We start from the raw sequence: 24750 nt of genomic DNA on the forward strand, positions 1-24750 counted from the left end.
TGACTAATATTTTGATGACACAGCAAAAGCAGAAACCTTGTGAAATGCATGCATTGTCCCTCGAGTGAGGAACATGAGCATCTGTCGGGAGATAGCTTTGCTATTTCAACCAAATTGTCCTCAAAGTAAGCCCACATGCTTGAGCAGACTTTTCTCAGTCATCCAGCTGGAATGGTTATTTCTGCTTCAATGCATGCAGTTAAGGCCACAAGCGGAGCTGCCAGGCTGCAGACCACCAAGACTTAGAAGTTGCAACCAGGCCAGAGGAATCTGGCACAAGACATTCAAGTCTTTGTTTGAGTGGAAATGCTCCATGTTTGCAATCACAGCAATGATTTCCTCGTTCAGATTCATCTTACTTTTAAAGTTGCGGAGATGTAAAATTGCAATCATGTCACATATAAACTTAGGCGAGAGATAATCATTCCAAAACATCTTCTAATCAGACTGTAGAGAAGTCAATTTAATTGAAATTCCAGCAAGATCTATTCCACTTAATGCGCTCATGCATCAAGCTGTAAACAGAAGAAGAAAAAAAAAAGTCATTCTTCCTCCGCCGATGCATGCCATGCAAACTGCTGACGCGACGTGGTGATAATCACGTACTTTGCGAGAACTATTTGCGTCATCGGAATGATTCATGTGGAAGTGGAAGGTTTCTCTCAGGGGGGGGTTCTTCGCCAGAGGAGAGGAGACTTCACCTGTGGGTGGTCTCTTGGGGTCAGGGACATTGTTAGCACAAAGTATCTCCTTCGCTTTTGGATAAAAGCCTCATCGCTCTCGAGTTGCTGGAGACGCTATTTGTCTCAGCAAAAGCCCCCGAAGCTTTCTTCCTACATCCGCCCCACCCGCCCCAGAGGAGCTGATTCAACCCGCAAAGAGGCAGCCAAATTTTGGTCTTTCTCTACTCTTGCCTCATGTCCTACTTTAATGCATTACGATTCCAAGGTGTTTCGCAATAACTTGCTGCATGATGATCATTTATTAAGTGTCCTTTTTTTTCCCACCATGAGTGCCGAGTGCCTCCATAATGATTTTTACATTTTATTTCTTAAAATATATATATATAAAATTTATTTTACATGGTTACATCTGACTTTTAAGATAGCTTAGTTAAATGCTAATTTGCAGCCTGCTGCTTTCTGTTGTTTTTATTTTTTTTTTTTACAGAGAGCGTCACTGAAGTGAGGACCAACATTTACGTGACAAGTTTCGGCCCGGTGTCAGACACTGACATGGTGAGTATTTTTTCCCCTTGATCGTCATTTGCTGAAAATGATTTTTTTTCATTTTTCATTATAATTAAACATGATTAAGTTGGGGATTTTGCGCACTTGAGTCTAGGAGAAATATTTTTAAGTAGGCCGCAATATAAGTAGACACAATTAAAAGTTAATGAATGCACTGGCAATGTTGTGGGTCAATAATGAATGTTGACAATAAAACAATGAGATCACAAATATCATTACAATTTGAATTTACGATGGATGGCCTTGCATATTTTAGTTATCACGCAGGTCACTGAGCAATGATAAACTAAATGGCAATCAACCATGGAGTCGTTTTTATCAGCTGCATAAGCAATCCGAAGTTTTTATTTGTGAAATTTGATGAGTCATTAAGATGAGCAGCGCCTGCCGTTAAACAGCAGACAAAAGAGAGTGATCTTTTTTTTTTTTTTTTCTTTGACACACTTGATCATGTAGCTGTAATTGACCGCCTTGGGGTAAGGACTTTTTTTTTTTTTACTTGAGTTAGGAGCTGGCTCGACATCTTGTATTATGTAGCTGGATTATGGAGCTTTGGAGTTCTTTGGTCTCACAAGAGGTCCGCACAAAGTGCCGTGGCGCAGTTCAGCGCTGTCAAAGTCAAATTCTACACAAATCCACAAGGATCTTTTCAAATGGATGTATCGCTAAAGATAATTACCGTCTTCCCTTTTATTCATTAAAGGCGCTTATGTGGAAGTCTGTTCTTGTCAAGTCAAGCAGGATTTCAAAGTCTCTAACCTTCTCATCTTATCTATATATAATGCATTCAAATTAAATTGATGACAGGAAATGTATTTATTGTTCGAAACAGTACAGAAAATATCTCGGCACATGTACGCTATCTAGGTGATGACTCTGGGTCATGAGTTCTTATCACAATAGAGCGTACTTTATCTTTTTCAGCAGATAACACCTTTGAGGTTTTCTAGGCTTTATTTTAGCTCCATTGTATTCACATGCTCCACAATAAATCAGTGCTTGAGCAGAAACTTGTCATGTGGGACAGGCAGAGGTCATGTGACATAGTTAAAAAAGGCACAGGATGTTAGCTATTTTACTGGATTTAAAAAAATAAAAAAATCTGTTTATGACCTGAATCAGCATGTACATATTTAGTAACAGAACAAACAAAAAAAACAAGACCAGAGAAATAACAAGTAGGTGCTCCAGGGGTTCTTTCACTCACAGCGTATATTTTGCTTTTCAACACTTTCAAACAGCTCCCAGGTGTGTTGCTAACATCTGATATGCTTTTCAAAATACCCCCAAAGATAAAGAATTACAGGATACTTCACACCACCTATTTTTGTATCCCGTTTTCAGATAAGTGAGCCCCCATATAGTGCTGGGCTAATGGCGAGTTGTTACTATGGCGACGAGGGGCAGTACGAGGTATATAGGTGTCAACTGGTGTGAAGAGTAAATTCCATTTCAACAATTACCACTGTCTCAACTCAAAAGTTGCACCAGCTGTATTTTTTGAAGATTAAAAAAAAAGTGTGACATAGAAAAAATGCGGAAAATAGGAATAGTAGGCCAGAGCTTGACCCCCAGATTTCAATAATGAGCAAAATAAATTGCTGGAATTTAAGCGCTTTGGAATGGGCGGCGTAATTTTGAACATGAGTTGAAATCCTAACGAGGACGAATTAAGTGGTTGGCCGCATTTACAGAGCTCGTAAACATACAATAATGACCGCAGCAAGCTATTTTTAGCTTTTTTTTTTTCCATTTAATTGTAGTTGGCTTTGGAGACAATGGACACTCACAATTCTTTCTTTTCAAAGTCATGAATAATTGTTCTCTCAAATGCCAATGTGAAAAGTGTGAGAAGTTCCTCTCCTACTTGAAAAACAATCGTGGCATTTTCCACCCCGAACAATCAATGCCCGAGATAGCTAAAAATCGTTGCAAGCCTTTTGTTTTAAAATCACATCATACTGTATATCTCATATTGCACTTTTTCCATTTCCTTTCTTGCGAGTATCTTTCCTCCTGACTCCAACAATATCATACCAGTTTCATAGCAACCAATTTTGGTGTTTTATATTTATGGCCGATTCAAGAATAGTATCAAAAAAAAGAAAACTATTGTGGATTCATCTTCAAGTGCGCTATGACCAGTTGTATGTACTAAATGGAACAATCAAATCCGATAACTGTCTCTCCCTCTAGCTACACAATGCCAGCCATCAAACTTTCGCAGAAATTGTTAAAAACGACTCGTTCCCCAAACACAACACTCGATAATCCAAGATTTGATGTGCTGGTCCAATTACTGGTCCATCTCCAACATCAATTGCACTAGAAATGCTTCACTTCTCATCCCAGGAGTAAACCCCAACATGTCTTTTCAAAAACAATCCAATCGTATTATGGCAATATAAATGGAACGCTCGTGTTGAAAAGTAAGACCCATGAGCTCATGGAATGTAGGTTACCATGTTGACACTGATCTCCCCTAAGGAGGCATCGGCGAGCTCCTTCATCTCAAGACGACGTTATCAAATTATTTCCCATAAATAAATAAAATATTTTATTTACTTGTGTTTACTTGCATGGAAGTTTGGACATTGTCCTTCATTTACTGCGATGTGATTATATCTGTGGAACAAAAGGTGCCTTAGGGGTGAAGACATTGAAGTTCCAAATGTGTTTACGCCTCAGAGCAGGAAGATGAACACTGAAGATAATTTGAAGAATAATTTAGTTGTGCTGGTTACATGCTGAGGAGGGAAAGGTACATTTATTTACAAGAGAAAATTAAGAATGACCTTAAGTGACATCAATCAAATTTGAGATGAATCATTATAATGCGCAGTGCAGCTCGGAAGAGTGGAGATAATGGATGCGTTCCCTCGAGGAAGTGCTGTGTGTCATAATCACACTGGCGGATGTCATCTAAGGCTTGCTGCGTGTTGTCAAAAAGAAGACATCTTCACATAATTCACCAGCAACATTAGCATGTTCTATGGACAACAGATTTTTTCTGGCCAGCTTGTAATTAATGGAATTGGAGGAGTTTCATTCTATCACTACCGGGATTTAAGATTAATAATCCTAATTAGTTTTGTGAGTGTGTCAGCGGTAATGCCTGGCTTTGTTATTTTTATTCTTCACGTCAATCAATAAAATGACGCTCAAGTGCAGTTTGGTATGCAGGTAGATTCATTCAGATACAGACGGATGAGGCAGCTGTGTTTTAAAGATTTTTTTTTTTTTTCCTCCCCCCTGGGAGACACAGCAGACACTGAACAACTCGAAAAGGCAGCCCAACTGCAAAACAAGTCTGACAAGGAGCAAGCTGTAATCAAAAATCCAATAAATGAAGATATTGGCTTAGGTAGCAAAGGTGCAGGACAGGGATGAGCGAATTGAAGGGAGGAGAATGGCCATATATATATTTATTTATATATTATTTATGTATTTATTATTATTTTTTTAATATATATTATATTATATATATTTTTTAAATAATTCTGATTAACTTTCAGGACTCTAATCATTTCGGCAGACAGCGCACGGCACCAAATAAATCCCATCTTTGGTAGAACACGTGCTATTATGTAAAAATATGTATAAATGCAAAACTAAAAGTTCACATTGACAGGCGGGTGAAAGGGAATGTGTTTTCTATGCTTGTCCTAGTTTTTGAATCATAGCTGAATTGAATAGAATGGGGGGGGGGGGGAATAAAAACTGGCAGATTATCAACTACTTTTGAAGCCGAGCAGGGAAGGGAAGCTGCAAGCTTGAATTGCGAGTAATAAAAAAGACATTAAAAGAAAAATACTTATTTGTTGCATTGTGTGTTGCCTTCTAATAAGTATGCACGGCCAGTTTGCCTTTTAAAATGAGTTTTGTTTTTTGAGGGAAGGAGTCATGAATACATCATGTGTGTTCATCTGTTCACTTGTTTGCACCGGGCAAGCAATTTATATCATATTTGACGTGATTAGCATAAGAGCAGATGGATATTAGCCAAAGACTGCAAAACAAATAAAAAATAAATAAATTTAAAATCTTAAACCTAAAGGCAAACACAAGGTTATTTTAGGGTGATTATTTTAAGTTGGTTGGCAGGGCAACACTACGTCAGGCATAACAATTCAAATTGGAGAGTCCATTTCATGTTGAGTGGAGGCTTTACAAATCCCCCCCGCTGAGGATGCTTTTGTTCCGAAACCACTTAGAAATGATCAGCATTTTTTTTTTTTTACGTCAGTTCTACATCATTGCTCACCAAGAAGCCTTTTGATTGTACCAGAAAAAGCAAAATTATCGATCAGCCGTCGACTAATGAGGAGCTCTGTTGCCACGACAACACTCCTTTAGATAGAACGTGAAATATATTTCCATTTGAATGGCTGTGTTCTTGTTTTAGTTGGAAATTATACATAATTGCCGCCTCGGATAACATTATTGTCAAATTAATTATGTTTCTTACAACTGAAAAAATGATATTGTAAATTCTCGTGAGCCATTTTGAGAACCGTGTATTAGATAAAAGTTTGAAATTTCAAATCATTTTTGACTGGCTTTGAAAAGATGTGGACTATCTCTCGTTGCCATGGCAACAGCCTATCGTGTTGTTTACATTGACGTTCATAGTTGTGTTAATAGGTTGATCAAACAATCAATGAGTAGTTTGGGAAATGTTAGAACCAAGATAAATTGTGCATGCTTCAACTGTAGTAGGAGAGCTTTTTTTTTTTTTTTTTTTCTGTAAAGTATCAATGCCGCACCGTCAACAAAGATCGTCTGACTTCAGTCGATGGCTTCGTTTGATGAAACCTCTCCACTCCACTCCCCGCAGGAATACACCATCGATGTCTTCTTCCGCCAGAGTTGGAGAGATGAAAGACTGAAATTTGACGGGCCCATGCAGGTGTTGCCCCTTAACAACCTCCTTGCCAGTAAAATCTGGACACCTGACACATTTTTCCACAACGGAAAGAAATCCGTGGCCCACAACATGACAACTCCGAACAAACTTCTCCGACTCGTCGACAACGGCACGCTTCTCTACACGATGAGGTAAGATCATCAGTTGCGAGTTTGACTGCGCTATTAAATAAAATACTCTTTTATTAGGATTGTTTACGTTGTTAAATAGTTCCATAAAGCGATCCCTTTTATCCTGACACAGCGTGTGTATAATCAGTAAATAGCGCACTGACTTGCTTGTATTGATTCCCATTAAACTTCAGGTTAACAAATAAAAGTGACTATAAAATGCTTCGTGGAAGTTGGCTTGTGTACGTATTTCCTCTCCTGACCTCATCGTCCCTTCCAAGGTTGACCATTCATGCCGAATGTCCCATGCACCTGGAGGACTTCCCCATGGATGCTCACGCCTGTCCCCTGAAATTTGGAAGCTGTAAGTCACACTAAGAAAATAAAGTATGAAGACTGATTGAATGGATTGTCACGATTTGTAATCCATGTTCTCAGATGCCTACACCAACAATGAGGTGATTTATCTCTGGACTCAAGAAGACGAGCGCTCCGTTTCTGTGGCTGAGGATGGTTCCAGGCTCAACCAGTATGATCTACTGGGACACGTTATTGGCAAAGAAACCATAAGTTCCAGTACAGGTACAGTGTATAGAGAATGCAAAGATGATATTAGCTAGCATGGCGCCACAGTTTCCGATTTCTAAATCGGTTGATGGCTCAAGATTGCCAAAATATGATTTTCTTTGTGTTGGATCGATTGGTCAAATCCAAGACACGCCCCCTTCCAAAGGAGCCGAGCACATCCCTGACACTTTAAAGATGAATTGCGGTGATGGGGAAATAAATCCGACTTCCTTTGTATTTTCCTCTGCGGTCCGAAAAATCAATCTATATTTCCGTGCGCGATTTTTCCGAGTCCACTGAAAGCATCTGCAGAACAGCAAAATTATTATCATTTGGGAATATTGAAGGCAGTGAAGAGGCAGTTTTTAGACGAATCAGGAGTTTGCGTTAAAAGCTGACAACTGAAAGTGCACCGGTGTATAAATCAAATCAATCAATCAAAGCAGCAGTAGTAGCCATATTTATTTATACCATATGGATTTAAGATGGAAAGAAATTAGACTTATTGTCCCAATAGTGATACAATATGAAAATAAGTAAATTTTGCAGAGGACTGATGTTAGAACAAGACACATTTCTAGTTCCCCGATAAAACTTTAGGTCACTTGGGCTACACAAGTGTGTCAGTCTTCACTTGCGCTTTGAGAACAAACTAACAATAAAGCCACTTTCTTGCAGTGCCCCTCTGGCCTGTTTTCCACGAAGCAAAAGATTTGCTGTAAGTTGTCAGAAACTCTACGGAGGACACTTTATTTGAGATGATCATTATTGTTGTGCTGTATGGTGCTTTGAAGGTAAGCTCTGCAAAGTACAAAAGCCAGTTAAAAGAAAGAAAAATAATGTTGCTACTAAATGCCAACTTGAAGGTAAAGGATTCTTTTAATAAGCACAGGACAAGCTTTTATTCTTATAAGACTCTTAAAAAAAAAAAAAAAAAAAAAGAGCCTGTGTCCTTATCTTAAGAAGGGAAATCGAGAAGTGCGGATGTTATGGCAACCGTTAATATTCTGAATTGAATATGTATAAATGTTCCGGAATGAATGAATCAACATGCCAGTCTGTGATTTATAGTTTTAATAATAATCTGCTATGTCTCCGTTTCTCTCTTTCAGGCGAATATGTGGTGATGACAACATATTTCCACTTGAAAAGAAAAATTGGCTATTTTGTGATCCAAACGTACCTTCCCTGCATCATGACAGTCATCCTGTCACAGGTGTCCTTCTGGTTAAACAGAGAGTCAGTTCCTGCACGTACCGTATTTGGTGAGTTTGATTTTAAGCAACTCAGAAAGCGCGAAATAATAACGAAAATCTGAGAGGCTTTCAAAGGGTGTGGTAAAAGCAAAACAAATGTATTCACTAAGTAGTATTGATATCTTTTTCCGAGTATCCGGCTAATCAAATCCAAACGTTGTCATCGCTCGAAGATGTAATTTGCTAATCTGAGTTCCTTTCTGCTCCTCCTATCCGGTTTGACTACGTTAGATTGATTTTGCAAAAATAAAATAAAATAAAATAAAATAAAATAAAATAAAATAAAATAAAATAAATTAAATTAAATTAAATTAAATTAAATTAAATTAAATATCTCTAACATTTTTATTTTCTCCTCAGGGGTCACCACCGTCCTCACCATGACGACCCTAAGCATCAGTGCCCGCAACTCCCTCCCTAAGGTCGCCTATGCCACAGCCATGGACTGGTTCATGGCCGTGTGCTATGCCTTTGTCTTCTCTGCCTTGATTGAGTTTGCCACCGTCAACTACTTCACCAAGCGCAGCTGGGCGTGGGATGGGAAAAAAGAGGGCATGGAAGTCAGGGTGAGTGAGTGCTTGCTGAAAATCGATCATGGCCAGCAAAGTGACGGGATTTACGTTAATTCCGCTTCAATTCTTGATATTTTTGTTGCCACTGAGAATGTTGTCGTCACTTTACACTGGTGGATGAACAAAATAGAAAGTGGGAGTTACCCCTTCAAGTAACTCAGACTACTCTGTAAAAGAGCTTTTTACTTATTCATTAAGAGCCAAATGGAACAAGGACAGTCGGGCGGAACCAGAGGTAAACTCCCAAAGACACTAGCCCCAATTTAGGGTGGCAGCATATGTTCAAGCCCCATTTTAGTCAGCGTAAACCCATTCTGTCAAGATGAGACAGCATCTTGCGGTACAGCCCGCTCATTAAAAAAAACGGTTCACTGACTTAAAAAAATAAAATAAAAATCTCAATGAATCCCCAGTGGCCAATATTACTCTCACGCTCAGATTTGTCAATAGTTTGCACTCTTTTGTGCGTTCATGAGCAGAGAAGTAATTGGAATAGAGCAAGAAAGTTAAAATATAGATGAATGGAGACCTTGTTTGTTTTGATGGAGAAGCTATAAAAAAAAAAAAAAAAAATTCTAGGGATGGAGCAGAGATGAGTCATGGAGTGGAGAGCATTTTTTTTTTTCTTTCTGATATTTTGTCCCAATGGCATAAATCTGCGCTCTCTGTGCAGAGAATGGAGTCATCATGATAGATCAACAAGGTCACAACGGTAGACAACACTTAATGCCCTACATGGAAAAACGACTGGAAAGCAAAATACTCAGAATACTGCTCGTTTCCTTTTATTGGAGTCGAAAAAAAACGGAATAAAAAACAGTAGGGGGGATGGGAGGGGAGAAAAATACTGTCCTCAGTCATCAGAAGTTCCAGCCAAATGATGACTTGAATTCCCGCAGGCTCTTTCTTTTTTTGGTCTGATATGGTGAGCTGTAGTCGAGTCAGCGTGTACTACTTTAGAGGTTACGTTGCATTCCAAACAATCTGTTTAACCAACGGGCTAATGAGCTCACCTCAAGCCAGCTGACGGTGTAATATGGCGGGCGGAATATGTACAAGTCTGTGTTTTCTTTGATGAACCAAAAAAGTAGCTTTTTGGCCATTGTGGTATGTCAACTTGAAGCTTGTCTCGCATTAACGATGTGGAGAAGGGGACGCTTGTGACTGCAAGTTGGCATCGACACTATTTTGCTCAAGTACGTCGATTTGGACACGACAGTTAAAGCAGAAGCTCGTTTGCGGTTCAAACTTTTTCAGATATGTTGCAAATCCTGATTAAGTTCATCCTTAATGGGATTCAGATAAGGGCAATTTTTAAATCACCAATTTTAATGATTAAAATTTGACATGAATTATTATTTATCCATTCCTTCATTTAAATGTGAAATAATTCAATGATTTGATCAGAATAAATGACTTGATAAAAACACAAAGAGCTTCCCAATAGCCTAAAATACACCAAATTAACGACAGCCCATACAAATACTTGAGGCAATCGAAAACGTCAACACGTCATCTCAAATCGTGAAGGTCAGACTAACATAAGGCTCAATCTAACACGTCCACACACAAGTGTTTCCAAAAAAAAAAAAAAAAACTTAAGTGGCACGATCACCCCCAGGATGCTTATGCCCTCCTTAAAAAAAAATGACATTTGCAAATGCTTTGGATTTACTTTATGTGCCAGAGGATAGCCAAATTGCAAGTACTAAAAATAAATCGACGAATAAATATAAAATACAAATACAGTATCACCTACCAGTTGCACACTCATCGTCAAGGGTGCTGTAGAAAATGGCGTCATTTCACTTCATTTGTCCAAAACTGATTATTTATTCATTAACCATCTATGCCAGCTGGGTAACGTTACACACAGCGCAATTAATTTCTCTTCTATAAGATGGCAGAAGGTACAATAAAGTCACAATTTACTGCGAGCATATCATCTAGGTGTTCAATGAAATCATCTCTGTAAATTAATTTCTGAGTAAACGGATGCATACTTTTTGTGACTCCATTGTAAATTACTAGGTGCTTTAGTTCAATAAATTCAATATATATCAGAAAACTGAGCAGATTTAAAGAAGCACAACAGTTTATTGAGCAAAGAACATTTCTACTGCCACAGACTTTCAGTTTTCAACGATTAACGTCATATAGTGTCCGATATTACAGCGCCATTAGTTTTTCTGCTGACTAAGCTATCTATGTGAAACAGAAAAAAGACACTGCAGTGCTTTAAGGTGTAGTGGATTTAATGTCCTGGAAAAGGCATTGAGGGCACTGCTTTTGTATTTTTGTCCAAATTGATTCGAGTTCGAGCCCTTTCGGCCTTCTCAATGGATTCATTTTTTTTGTTGTTGATTTGAGTCACCACAGTAGAGTTTAAAAAACAATAGTGTGGATGTCAATAGCGACTATGTAAATAAGATGGTCTCATCCCAGCGGGGCGGTAATTAATGCATCAATAAAGGAAAAATAAATAAGTAAAGGATAGCAATAGACGTTGTTAATTACATGGAGCGATTCTCTATCGGCCAATAAAGCAGCTGCATGGATCCTTGACATCTTTTCTGCACTCAAAATGCAAATATTGTGTAGATTTCTACATGACATCGGCCACAATGTGACTTTTTATATTTCATTTTTGACTTTATGCCAATAAGAAATGTGTTAAGAAAACATTCAGCGATGGGAAAGGCATAAAGAGATCCACGGCGAAGCAATCGGCAACGGAAACAGGGGACATTAGTTATGCTAATTAAAAAGATGGAGTGAAGGGAGGAGGACGGAAGGAAGGAAAGTCAAATGAAGCTGAAAAAGTAGAGCGAGAATTAAAGCTGCGGCCTCAAAGTAGACATTAAAAAAAAAAAACGCAAATGTACCGCAGACTGTGCAAGTGTGGGGAGGGAGGAAAGGTGTCAATTTAAGGCCATTTTTTTTTCGGTATTTTTCCGAGTGCCATCTGTTATGCCTAGAACTAACCTCGCATAAATTTAATACATGCAATTAAATATTAAGGGGCTCAAATTATTATACAGGTAGGCTGTTCTAAATCTGCCATGTGGTGATTAAGAAAGACAGTGTATAGTTGGGGTGTCCAAAAAAATAAAGTTAGCAATATTTATTTAAAAGTAAAGACAATTTGTGATTTTATATTGAAGCAAAATGTGTCTTGGCGGGCCATATAAAATGATGTGGTGGGCCGTACCTGGCCCCCGGGCCTTGAGTTTGTCACCTATGAAAACGCTAATAACATTTTACATTTCCCGTAAAAGCTGTAAAAATCCCACTTTGGCAGTAACGTGTCACGTTTGACTCGTTCGGACAGATTCCAATCGAGGCTGACATTTTCTTCGTGTTAAGGCACAGATAAGATCATCTTTAAAGGAAATTCTCTTGAGTGTGAAGTCCAAGGACATCTTGACTCACACTAGCTCATCCAAAAAAAGTCAAACTTGTACTGTGCTCAATCTTGCTGCCCTACTTGTTCTCCCACACTGACTTTGCGTACGGGATTCTGAAAATCATCAGGTTTGGTAAATAAGTGTGCAAATTAATTTTTTTCAGCAAAGACAGTCTAATGGTTTGTTTGTAGAAGTAGGAAGAAGTCAGCTTCTTCTATGGTAGAGCCTGTGCCATGTTTGTTTCATCGCGAATTATTTGCCTGAAGAGGCCAAGCTGCTTTCATTGATTTGTCAGACATGACTACAGGCATGATTTTTTTTTTTTTTTTTTCTCTCACTTGTACTCTATGCTGGAGCTAACAGCATTATCATATACCAGCCAACCTAGATCAAGTGATGCAAACGTGATTTTTTTTCTTTCTTTTTCAGCACTTATTAAAAACATTATGCTTGTGACCTCTTTTTTTTCTGCAATCAAACCTTGTTATGATGCAGATTTAATTGAGAATCGTGTAAAATGTACAAGCTAGAAAGTGATGACTAGAACATGTAAGTTGGGTAATTTTTAATATAATTGGTAAACTTTTTTTCTTTTCTACTTTTCTTTTCAGGAACCGTTTCAGGCTAACATGGCCAGGATTAACGATATGGTTAGGCTTTTGTTTTGCTCTTGTGTGTGTCGTGTCTCGTGGTCTTGCTTCTATTTCCTCTTTATGAGTTCAAATGGAAGTATTGTGGAGTCCGCTGCGTTTTCTCCTAACAACTTTTTGCTGCCTTCTCTTCTTTTCAGAGAAGAGAATCGGCAACTCTCTCCAAAAAGGCAAACAACACGTTCAACATTGTCGGAACGACCTACGCCATCAACGTAGCCAAAGACCAAGGTTTAACAACCATTTCCAAGAGTGCGGCTAGCGGGGGGGCGTCAGCCAAACACTCCTTCCTCCATAAAATGGACGATCCCTACACAGAAGCCAAGAAGTCTTACAACCGAGTCAGCAAAGTGGACAAAATATCCCGCATCATTTTCCCCATTCTTTTTTTCATCTTCAACTTGGGCTACTGGGCCACATATGTCAACAGAAAGCCCGCCATCATCGAGGCGAACAACCTCAACTGAATCGGATCGAATTCGGAATCGGTTTAACAATGAAGGGTAGACAGGAAGCCATGAACATCTTAACGTGTGCGGTGGTACCTAATTTACAAGTGCTTGGTCATCAAATGGAGGTACCACATGATATATGTCTACTATATACTTATGTATATACATATGTATATGTACAATATACACAAATGCATATACAAATATATACATATATATATATATGTGTGTTTCTAATCTCATTCAATCCAATAGAAGAGCTGCCTTTACAAAGATAATATTGCAGAAGTAGTGATTATTACGGGAATGTAGTTATAGTTTGTAGTATTGACAGATTACAATGCAATCCTACTCAAATCGTTTCAATGTTTTCTCTGGTGTACCTTAACGAGGTCATTAAAATATCCGAAATGTGTGTCAGTGCTATTTCGCACCACGAGAAAGGACGATTCCAAACATGTTGGTAGGCGCTATACCTCTTTGAAAGCGTCAATTCAAATTGACCTGATTACCTCCAACATGAGTATCGTTTTTCGATTATTCGTTTTTGTCTCTTTTGTCAAAAATTGTCTATAGATCAATCAGTGCAAGCCTCACACTTTTAGTTAGCATGCTAATTAATATAGCGGCATACATCTAGATACCTTTGTAAAGGCAGCATTTTTTTTTTTAGATGAGTGAAATGACAATTCCGTGCGTGTATATTCTGTGTTTGTTATGATGCAGTATTTTGCTCGTCCATAAAGACCAAGGGCAAATACCCACATAAAACTACCTTTGCTCTCCCTGTTCCACCTTGTATTTCCAAGAGAGAGAGGCAATAAGCCAACAAAGAAACGATCGTACCAGCACCTATGCGTCTCTGTAAAACGGTACAAGTGGAAACAGTGGAAATTTCCAGTAAGCTATTAAAAGTCCCCCACTGGTGCGGCATCATGCTAGCTTCGTTCCGTTCCACGTAAACAAAGCAAAGCGGCATAACGGCAGACTCACTATTCCCGCAATCTCAGAGATTCTTTTTTCTTCTCTCATTTACAGTAGCTCTGGCCCTGTTGTAACAAAGGAATCCATCGCTGTTATTTTGTAAAATCTGTTTTGCAAGCATAGTTTCAGGTTGTCATTGTTGCTAACCGATGAAGACGAGAATAAATAACACGCATGCACACACACACAGGGATGCATTGGAAGACACTCGAGGTGTTGCTTACTCGTAGCAAGGGCCGCCTATATAGTTCCATAGGACCATCATTAATAATCTTCAGTGTCTGGCCTTCAGCTCAAGATGAATCTCATCAGAGCCAATGTAGTATCATCTGGAATTGCTTTCCCATCCCACGGGGCAAAGCCTGTGCATTTTCAAGTCTAGTGGCTCTCGGCGATGTTCGGTTAAAAAGGAGGCAAGTGCCTTGGTGAACAACATACACACACATAAATTTGTGTTAACGTAATGTGTACATGTGTGTCCTCACAAAATGCAGTATTATGCTCAAGTAGCTCTTTGTGTCTCGGATCTTGTGGTTCAAGCAATTTACTCATCGGTGACCCACTCACAGCCCAAGAGAAATCTTCAGAAATGATTCATGCATATTTATGTGATGTTCATTTACAATATGGTTATGAAAGTGCTTTTACCGCGGATTATATGAGTCGGCTTTATTTGCAGCTCGATAACAAATATAATCCTTCGTGAAGTTCGTTCCTTGGTATTCGGAGCATATTTTAATATTGATTACAGGGTCAGCAGAAATACAACAAACATGGCGGATATTGTCGGACGATAGTGATTAATAGATGACGACAGTTGGGTATTTACTATTTCTTTTGGGTGACAGACAGGTGTCATTGTGGTCTCAGCAACTCCACCCCTGCAGGGATTTTAAATTTGACTCTCTTGTTAATTATGCATTGTGGAGGACTGAAATGACCCATTCCATTTCTCAGAGCAAGTGTCAAAAGTCTCTGTCAAATGGATCACAGAGGTTGAGGAGAAGGGAATCTGCACGACGGATTCATTTTAACATGCACTCGGTCAAATTGAACAGCGTGAAAAGCACTTTGGCGTCAAGGGTTACTAAAAATGTATGGAAGAGCAAAATAATGTCAATAATGTGTAAAATTTAAATGATACATTACAATTAATAATATAAATATCTATATTGAAACTTTGTAACCAAAGATGCATTTACATACCAACTAGAGATGCTCGTAAAATAAAAATAAATTGCGACACTAACCACGGACAGCTTTGAGTTAGATTAAAATACCAGTTTGCATTTTTTTTCTTTTACAATATTATTTTCACCGATATGTGAAAGTAGTATATCAAGAGACTCAAACAATCAAATGAGATTCTTGTCAAAAATTATATCAAGCGACTGGACAATAGTTCTACCTCATATGTATATTATTTAACTTCATAAAACAGGGAAATGTTCAATTGAGAGGATTCATAATTGAACTGGGGCGTCAAGGAAAGTTACTGATTGCAGACTTGATTATTATATCACAAAATATTCCAACAATTTCCAGAAAGTCTACTATGCAAACATGCGGCGGCGGAAAGATGATGGCATCAGGGCGTTTATGATAATGACGTTTTTAAACAAGAGGAAAAAAAACATCTTTCATTCCAGATTAGCTTTTGCTGCACATCTTGTTCGTCCATCAATAGGTGACAATTCTATTTGTTGTGACCGTGAACATATTTAGACCCAAAATTATTGTATTGATTTTTATTTATTTAATTTTTAAGAAATTAAATTCGACTGCATTACTCGACATGCTATTTTGTCCGTTATTTTCCTACAGGGCCAGAGTTAACTATAATGGATCATCCTGCATTATATTAAAAGTATATCAAAAAATATATTTATGCTATTTAGTGCTGCTTACTGTTTGTTTATAAATTCTCTCCATGAGTAAAGCGCCACAAATACTTGATAGCTGAGAAAAAAATGTTACAAAGTTGTGAATTTGTAGATATTATGGAATCCATTCCAATAGTTTGTGAATACGGAGACGTCACGTCCTTTATTTTTCAATCCGATACTGTTCAGCTCTGTTTTAACGACGTACTATTCATGAGTCTACTTACAAGATCAGTAGCCCTTGTGTGCACTTTTTTTTTTCTTTTTTCCAAACTTAACTGTGAATTAGCAGCTGTTTGCAAGCAGAGTTGTACATGGCGTGTTCTCTCTCCTGCAATTCCACTGCATGTCTCTACGCATTGAGCGATAAAAGACTTCCTCGACAAAGACAAGAACATACTGTGGTGGACTGTGTGTTGTTGTTGGGAAGTGGCTCTCTATGTGCTCAGTGACTGGACTCTGTATGTTGACTTCTCTCGTTCATGTGCTTACTGTAATGAGATGTAGCAAACAGAAATTGGAAATAAAAGGATTATGTATTTTGCCGTGGAGAACTCTTTTTTGGTCTCGGTGAGCACCGATATCAATTTTTCCATCACTTCACTGGTTTATTTGATATCAAACTAATTATTTTATTTATTACTATTATTATTTATTAATTATTAATTTTTATTCTAATTTATTTATTAATAATTATTTTAGGTGCATTACCTGACTGACAATTTTTCCAGACTGATGTTTTCTCTATTGGTCCAGTTTACTTTTACTGGTCTCAAATTTTTTTAACAATATTTTTGTTCATCTATATTACAAGAGTGAGTCATGAGCCAGGTCAGAACAAGGCCCTGATGTGTAGATACCAGAAATCTGATCTGGTCAATTGGAAAAGACAAACAGCAGAGCTTCAAGATCCAATTTCGTCAGCCAATTGGATTTACCTGCAGAGTGGGGCTACTGGGGCAAGGCAACAATAACAAGTCAAATTGATAAAAGGATTGACAGGTCTGAATACCGGACAACTAATAAGATGCATACAGATGACTGAAAAGTGAGCTGAAAAAAAACAAAAATAGTGCTAAACCAAAAAAAAAAAAGTCCAATGAAATGAAACAATTTGGCTCCTGGCTTCTTGCACGACCCACTCTAGAGTTGATAAGATTTATTTATTATTATTTATATATTTATATTTTCCCTTCAGGACTGCAGTCATGGGTTCAATGATGACTTTGAAGGAGAAGAAAGGAATTTAACGTTTCAGTAAACCAATGAAATTGATGTGTTCGAAATGTACATGGTTGACATTTACCGTGTAATTTAAATATAGTACTTCAAAAATCACATTATGTACACCAGCAGCAGCATAGAGTGGAACAAACAAGAACAAATGGGAATTATTTCTGACCAGGAATTTACAGAATGGAAAGCTGACTGCATTTACAGTAGCTGCCATATTATACGTACCAGGGTAACCATAGCAACCAGAGAGGAAAATCAGAATCCGCCCATCTCTGGCCTCAATTATTTAGGTGCAAAAGTCATTTTGGGGGGAAATGTTATGGATTGTTTGTCACTAAAACTTAGCAAGAAGATTTTGCTACAAAAGCTGGGAAAGATGCAGGTGACCTTAACTGATGGATGAAAGAAAACTTAGTTGTTTTGGCCAGCAGGAAAAAAAAAAAAAAGTAAAATATGTTCAAAATGTCCTTGATTCAAAATACACTACGTTTTTTTTTTTTTAACTTGAAACAAATATTTTAAAATATAATTGTACAGATATTTTCTTTACATGTCCTATATCAAGTAAGTGTTTGAATTATCATTCAAATGAAAATAATTGCCTTATTGGTATTATTTCATTCTCTCAAACATCCTCCAATGTGTGTTTGATGGTTTCCTATTATGTCTTCCCGGAATTGCTTCATAATGTCATAACCATAAACCAGGGACATAACTGGAGTGCAGGGATCATGCAGGAGATGACAAGTTCACAATAAAAGTAATGGCTTGAAAATAATTACTTTGCACAGAAGGCTCGCTGGAAGCAGTGGCAAAGAGTTCAAACAAGAAACGTGTCTATATACTATCAAGAATGGATCTACATGTTTGATTGTATTAAATACTCAGAGGTGAGTGAAATGACATGCAAGAAATAATCTAATTTGACTGGCCTGGATGGCAAAGCAAAATAAACTAATTTACATTCCAATCATTTCATAGACCTTTAATTATAATTTTTCTGTTGGTGGTGATTATTAAAAAAAAAAAAAAAAAGAGACTTACGGGTGCACTGAGCTCTCCTCTTTCGGACTAGGCCTGATGACGGGATCGTTGCTTGAAGAAAGGTCACCGGAGAGGTCATCTGCATCATATGTCTCTAATAAAAGTAACATAAAGTATTTCAAGTAAACTGAAACGTGTATCTGTTTCTAGGCCTTCCAAAGAAGGCTTCACATATAAGATATATTTTATTTGCATTTCATCAAATAAAATTGTAACCACAATACTGATATAATTGTATGTAATGCAATTTGTCGATATTGCATGCAATATGATAAAATCACGAATTGTTTTCAGGTAAATCCACTGCAGGTGTCGCACGCTTACTCACCTCTTTGATTTCCGGAAGATCCAAACGCAACACCCTTTGCGTGATGGGAGTGCTTGTCAAAATAAGTTTCGTATCCAAGACGAAAAAATAGTTTCTTGTGTCCAGCAATAGTTAATCACGTATAAAAATGTAAGGAATTAAAACTTCAAATCGAGGGCACAAAAATGAACAAGAGAGGAAGAAATAGAACTTGTCTTGCGTTTAACAAGTGTGAGTGTTCCGATTGCATAGTGGCTATGAACGCAGCATACTACGCAATGGCCAATGAGATTGCAGCTCAGTCTGACAGTAACGTTCAGGGTTTACTCGAAGCTAGGTGGCTAAGCTAACGAGTGCGCTCTCCGGTGCTGATATTGCAAACCCGGACTCAGACTTTCTCAGAGCAAATAAGCAATCATGCATGCTTCAAGTAATATCGACGCCAGTTAAGAGAGGGTGAATGGGGAGCCGGTTGTCCCGGCGGCACAACTATTAACCTTGATGTTACCGGCCGCCTCCTGCAGCTAGCTGCAAGTTTGACATCCGCCTCAGGAGGAGGAGGAGAAGAAGGAGGAGGAACCGGAGGTTTGGCTAATAAGCTAGCCGGTACAGGGCAAGGCGACCCGTGCATGTCTTCCTCTCCACTTACAGCCAAAGGGAAATCTTGCGGTTCATGTTTCGTCAAGAAGTCAGTGTGACGTCTTTTATTCCGTCTTGTTCGTATCTTTTCCACCACGAGAAGAGGAATATGTCCAGGTACAACATATATAGCCTGTTAGACTGGGTCTACGGCGGGGTGGACCCGAAGTTTGAGGGCAACGGGGGCCCAGAATGTGCAGCCTTCCTTGCGCCCCAGCAGCGCATCAGTGAAAGTCTCGTGGTGCTCCTCATCTCCATAGTGGAGATAAGCGTGGCGCTGAAGAAAATCAACATCTCCAAAGAGCTCAAAGTGGTGGGGAAAGAATGCACAAGAACAAAGGAGGATAGTCTAGGCAAGAACTTGTTGCTCGTTGCACTATGCATGACTTTTGGAGTGGAGGTGGGCTTCAAATTCGCGACCAAGACTGTGATCTACCTGCTGAACCCGTGCCATGTGGTCACCATGATCCAGGTGAGAAGAACACAATGTGCACCAAAAGTATGTCCAGGTAGTAAACAACAACACTTGTGTGCTCAGCCAGCCATATAATGACTTGATTTACACCAACTTTGGTGTATTTTGAGATTGGTCGCAAACACTGCTCCACATGAAGCTATGCTGTTGGTCCTGTTCACTGATTTGACCTGAGTTCCTCCTCCAGAGTGAAATCTTTCACCAATTCACTTCTCATTGTTACAGTTACAATCTTTTGCAAGTTCTCTTTTCTAACTTCCTTGTAATTTACTGTAACAGGTACCCATGGGAGTCTTTTCCAAAATTGTGATCATCAAAGGTGGTTAACTCGGCCTTTCGGATGTCTCAGTCGTCCATAACCCGATAATCCAGAATATCCCCTCTGTTTGTTTTCAAGGTGTTGTCTTAATTGAGGTGTCGTTTTTCAGTACGCTACACAATGGAGTTTATAGATATAAATTATAGGCTTTTGCCATGAAGGTTGTCAGTCCAGTGTTCAAAGCACTCGGTTCATATACACTTATGTCATCCGAGATGTTTTCCTTGGTTCCACATGATTGCCTGACCTGCATGGTACGTGATTGCGCATACCAATTGGTATTGCACGATTCTAAAATGGTAAACAACCATATCGTAGGCCTTGTCTTTTATCTCTTCATTTTTTCGCCTAATTTATTTATTTATTTTCGTTGAGTGCTCGACCCTGCCTCATGCAAAAAAAAAAAAAAATTATGCTAAGCGGAAACAACCATATAGTAGGCCTTGTCTTTTATCTCTTCATTTTTTAGCCTAATTTATATATTTATTTTCCTTGAGAGCTCGACCCTGCCTCGTGCAAAAAAAAAAAAAAAATTATGCTAAGCAGAAAAGAGATCTTTGTTCCTCTGCTTAGTGGGTCATTCAATTGTTGCTTTATGTTTTTGAAACCAAACCCCCATATTGTGTCTTTTGTTTTGTTTTTACGTCGACTTGAAACTATGAATAAGAAGAAAAGGTCACAGGTAATCCATCTCCGTAGAAAAGCTAGTTCATGACGTTATTTTGCTTGTCGTGTTCATTTCATGCCAAGTGATCCATCAAGTGGCGACTATCAATTGAAATTTATCAGTACGGTCAAATGAATATAATATTTTGAAAGGTGTTTTAAGCCACAATAATGTGACTCGATGTTCACACCTAATGCCTCGTGCAAAACTTGTGCGACATGCTAAGCAATCCGCCACACTGCCTTCTGACAAAACGTTACATGAAAATCCCTGAGCTTCAATTTTGTCATCTCAGCATTTGTTTGACTTAGGAATAGTTTTATGACCACGCACACACCCGAAGTGATATCACAACTTCACATGCCAGCAGCCCAGAAGAGGATAAATGCGAGTTATCACATTATCCCAATCTGTCTTTGCCACGCATCATTTGGAACAGACAGATTAGCCTCATCCGAAAAAGCGAGAAGAAAAAAAAAAAAACTACCACTTTATATAGCGTATTAGCTCTTGATGAATGTCAGTAGTGACACGTGAATCTTTAAGCAGTCCATTTCTGAGTAGATGAGCAAACATCTCTACTTAGTCAGGACCTTCTTACTAAGAAGCGGCTTGCCTAGTCATTTGCATGAAATCCATTTCAGTGTAATCTCTTGTGTGGAGCAGAAAAAAAAATAACACAGCGGTAGAGATGAAGTCATTCTGAAAGTGGAGACTTCCGAAGAATGTTGCAAATGTAACAGTTTGTCTTTCTGTTCCGTAGATCTTTCTGCTGGCCTGCCCGCCGTGCAAAACCGCCATGGTTGTGTTTAGGTGAGCTGGTTGCACTCGACAGCCAAATTATTAGGTACCCTTGCATCATCAAATAAATGTTGGAGAATGATTTTGTATAAGAATTCACCAAAACTGTATTAGGTGTACCTAATGAAGTGTCCACCTGGTGGAACCTGGAATTGTATACTCTAGCCACGTTGGCGCTTCTAATTCCCAATCGCCCCTAAAGTAGACGAGACTAATGACACCACGACAGGTCAGAACCTGCACGAGTCGAGTCGCTAAAGCTCCCGTCGTTTGTTGTTCTGCGGTATTCTCAAGCGTGCATTGCACCATGCCGCTTTGGGATTAAACAAAACGTCTCCACTGCAGCAAGACGTCAAGCCAGAAAGGTGAAAGAACTGATTTGAAAGCAAATCGGGTTCCCGCTCAGGAACAGGCACACACAACCCATGTGTCGTTTGCCTCCTGAATTAGAGCTCACAGCTTCATGCAAAAGAGCATCAACAGTAACTGCAAATAATAACACATCTCGTTCCGAGAATTTGATTTCCAACCGTTTCCTTGTAAATATTTGTTCGTGAGCGTGTCAGTTCACATCTGAAGCAGGTTGTGAGCAAGTTCAGAATGTAGGTCATGATGGCCATTTCTGCACATTTGATTACCTCGTGTGTTATTTCCAGGCTGCAGGTTCATATGTTGAACGGGGCTCTCTTGGCTTTAATGTTTCCTGTGGTCAACACCAGACTGGTAAGAAACCAGCTTGCCCATTGCGTGAATGCACGTGCATTCACTTTTCTCTTTCTTGTCTTCTCAGCTGCCGTTTGAAAAGGAGATTTACTACATTCAACACTCCATGTTGTATCTGGTGCCACTTTACCTTTTCAGGAAAGGAGGTAAGGTGTTGACCTCGCCCCGCATCATCCTTTCATTGACGCCATTTGCTGACGTCACCGTGTCACTTCAAGCGTGGTAGCTGTTCCTCTCCGAGCGTTTTGTTTATGAGCGCCTCCTGTAAAGGTTTCGAACATGAATAATCGGGTCTACTTAGAGTGCCTTAATTAACCTTTAGGGAGGCTTAAGCAAAATGTATCGAGCGGCATCTTAATTGTGTCATCTTAAGTGGGAGTGGGAAACCTTTGTCCAAAATGGACAAATATTTCTTCTTTTCCTCCAAATATATTTGTTTATGGATGTGTTCTTTTTTTTCATAGGCGTGTACAAGCCTGAGCCGCTGGGGGACATATGGTGGGCGCTGCTCTCCACAGGCATCCTCTTCCTCTACCACTTTGTCTTCTTGCAAGTTCTTGGTCTGGTAAGAGAGCGACCTCTGCTGGTCGACTGCAATAAGCTCATTTTAGGACATCTTTTTTTAGTTATTATTATTATAAGTAACTTAATATGTCAGCTATGCTTTGATTCGGCAATGACCATATTTTTCGACGTTAGGTAACCGAGGTGAACCTCAACAACATGCTATGCCCGGCCGTGTCTGATCCCTTTTACGGACCTTGGTACCGTGTTTGGGCGGCGGGCCACCAGACCCTTCTGACGCTAATCCACGGGAAGGTTCTGACACTACTCTCGCAACACACGGGCCCCGTGTGCAGACACCTGCTGGATTCGCTGCGACTGCGCAGCAAGAAAGTCGAATGAAGACGTGCGAGCCTTTCTTTTCACTCTCAATGCCTTTTACGTTGCTTTTATTGACCATTTTTAGTCCATCTTTTTAATGTTGTCCATGACTTGCACGTACATTTGTTCAGACATATGCAGGAGATGTTTTCTCACGTTGCCTTTTTTATTTTTCACCCACCACAGATCTGCTGTTGTCCCGCTTTCACTTTTCATACAAGTCAATGTATTTGTATCAAGGTGTTTTTTTGTTATTTTTTTTTCGTTATGCACTGTAAATGTGAATTCTGGTTATCGTGGCAGGAGGGCCATCGATGTTGTCATGATTGATAGGAGAGTGTTTGTGTTGAAAGGAAGAAGGGAAAGTTATTTAAGTCAATGTATGTTTGCCCCCTTTCCAGCCATCAAGTTACGTGATGATAAGGGAACATCAAGTGTGTTGCTTAAGCGCACTCTTGTGGAATTTAGAAGGACATCAATCAAAAATTATTAAAAAATTATATAAATTGAAATTATACATTATATTATATATATACCGTAAATTTCGGACTATAAGCCACGGCTTTTTTCATAAATTTTGAACCCGGAATCACGGGTTTTAGCTGGTGCGCCTTATAGTCCGGTGCGGCTTATAGTCCGAAAATTACGGTGTATATTATATATAGATATAATTATTATTAGTAATTATTTGAATGATTATACTAATTGTGCAATGTTTTTGTATGAAATCCTACAAAATTCCACTTCAAATATTTGGTCATTGTTGAGATGAAGATTTGCAGGATTGTTCCGCCAAGGAAGTTGCGCTTTTGTCGTCACGTACGTTTTGTCAGGAGAAATTTATTTGCCCATGGTGAAACTTGAATCGTGTGTCGCTCGATGCTCCTGTTGATATTCACAAGGACTTGTCGGAATCCTCCGCTAATACAAGACCAAATTATCCGAGAATCACTTTGGGTGATTTAGTAATGACGGAAATATTTTTTTTTTCAGTCAGGTTACGGTATCATTTCAAGTATGTGTGTGGGTTGCGTCATTGTAGCATATTATAGTACGCATATATTGTATACTTTGATGTAAAGAAGGGATGCTTTTCTACTCTTAAGGGATGATGTAGGTTCTTAATTAAAATTTATTTCGGTTGAGCAAGGTCTATATGTTTTTTTTTATTATATACATTGACACATTTTCCTACTGCTCATCTTTTTTGAGGTCATGGAGAAATTAAAGCCTGGCAGATTATATAAACATGGAGCATTTGAGCCGGAAAAAAACAACTACACACACTGCTGAGTTGGCTTTTTTTATTGAATAATTTTAAAATGTAACAATGTTTAAAACTACATTATCTTCACATCCACTGCTTACATACTCAGATAACCCGTCTATATAGTATATCTTTTCAATCACCCACCCCAACTCATTAGTTTTTTTTTGATAGATTTTGTGTTTTCTTTTTTCCGTTTGGGATCTTTATCGTGATAAAAAAAATGCCCATTTCAAGTCTTATCACACTAACAGCAATTCAAGGAGAGGAGGAAGGTTCTAGCTCTACAGGGGTGGGATTTTTTTTTAGCTTTCCAGGTTCATGTTTTT

The 24750-nt window shown here is 38.7% G+C and overlaps 3 protein-coding genes across 4 annotated transcripts in view; 2 read left to right on the top strand and 1 right to left on the bottom strand.

Annotated features, from left to right (window-relative positions):
• The window catches only part of LOC125982189 (gamma-aminobutyric acid receptor subunit alpha-3), a 36327-nt gene extending 19724 nt beyond the window's left edge, over positions 1-16603 (top strand). Inside the window, exons 4-11 of one of the 2 annotated variants that reach the window (XM_049742513.2) lie at positions 1171-1238; positions 6088-6308; positions 6569-6651; positions 6726-6869; positions 7967-8119; positions 8471-8676; positions 12701-12739; positions 12880-16603. In XM_049742513.2, coding sequence (XP_049598470.1) covers positions 1171-1238; positions 6088-6308; positions 6569-6651; positions 6726-6869; positions 7967-8119; positions 8471-8676; positions 12701-12739; positions 12880-13206 — 1241 coding nt within the window. In that variant the 3' untranslated portion in view covers positions 13207-16603. The remainder of the gene's footprint in view (positions 1-1170; positions 1239-6087; positions 6309-6568; positions 6652-6725; positions 6870-7966; positions 8120-8470; positions 8677-12700; positions 12740-12879) is intronic. The other variant, XM_049742514.2, reaches the window with a different exon arrangement.
• The window catches only part of LOC125982188 (gamma-aminobutyric acid receptor subunit beta-4), a 78559-nt gene extending 59631 nt beyond the window's left edge, over positions 1-18928 (bottom strand). The window contains exons 1-2 of the mRNA XM_049742510.2: positions 18667-18928; positions 18339-18432 (exon numbers count right to left, since the gene is read on the bottom strand). The gene's annotated coding sequence lies outside the window, so the exon portion shown is untranslated. The remainder of the gene's footprint in view (positions 1-18338; positions 18433-18666) is intronic.
• Positions 18929-18991: 63 nt separating this feature from the next.
• On the top strand, positions 18992-24299 carry LOC125982194 (transmembrane protein 164). The gene is made up of 6 exons (XM_049742523.2): positions 18992-19756; positions 21509-21558; positions 22203-22269; positions 22337-22415; positions 22734-22834; positions 22969-24299. Exons 1-6 carry the CDS (start codon positions 19319-19321, stop codon positions 23173-23175), a joined length of 942 nt encoding a protein of 313 aa, XP_049598480.1. The 5' UTR covers positions 18992-19318; the 3' UTR covers positions 23176-24299.
• The last annotated feature ends 451 nt before the right edge of the window (positions 24300-24750 follow it).

The sequence above is a fragment of the Syngnathus scovelli genome, chromosome 15, assembly GCF_024217435.2.
Source record: "Syngnathus scovelli strain Florida chromosome 15, RoL_Ssco_1.2, whole genome shotgun sequence".
In the NCBI taxonomy this organism is placed as follows: domain Eukaryota; kingdom Metazoa; phylum Chordata; class Actinopteri; order Syngnathiformes; family Syngnathidae; genus Syngnathus; species Syngnathus scovelli.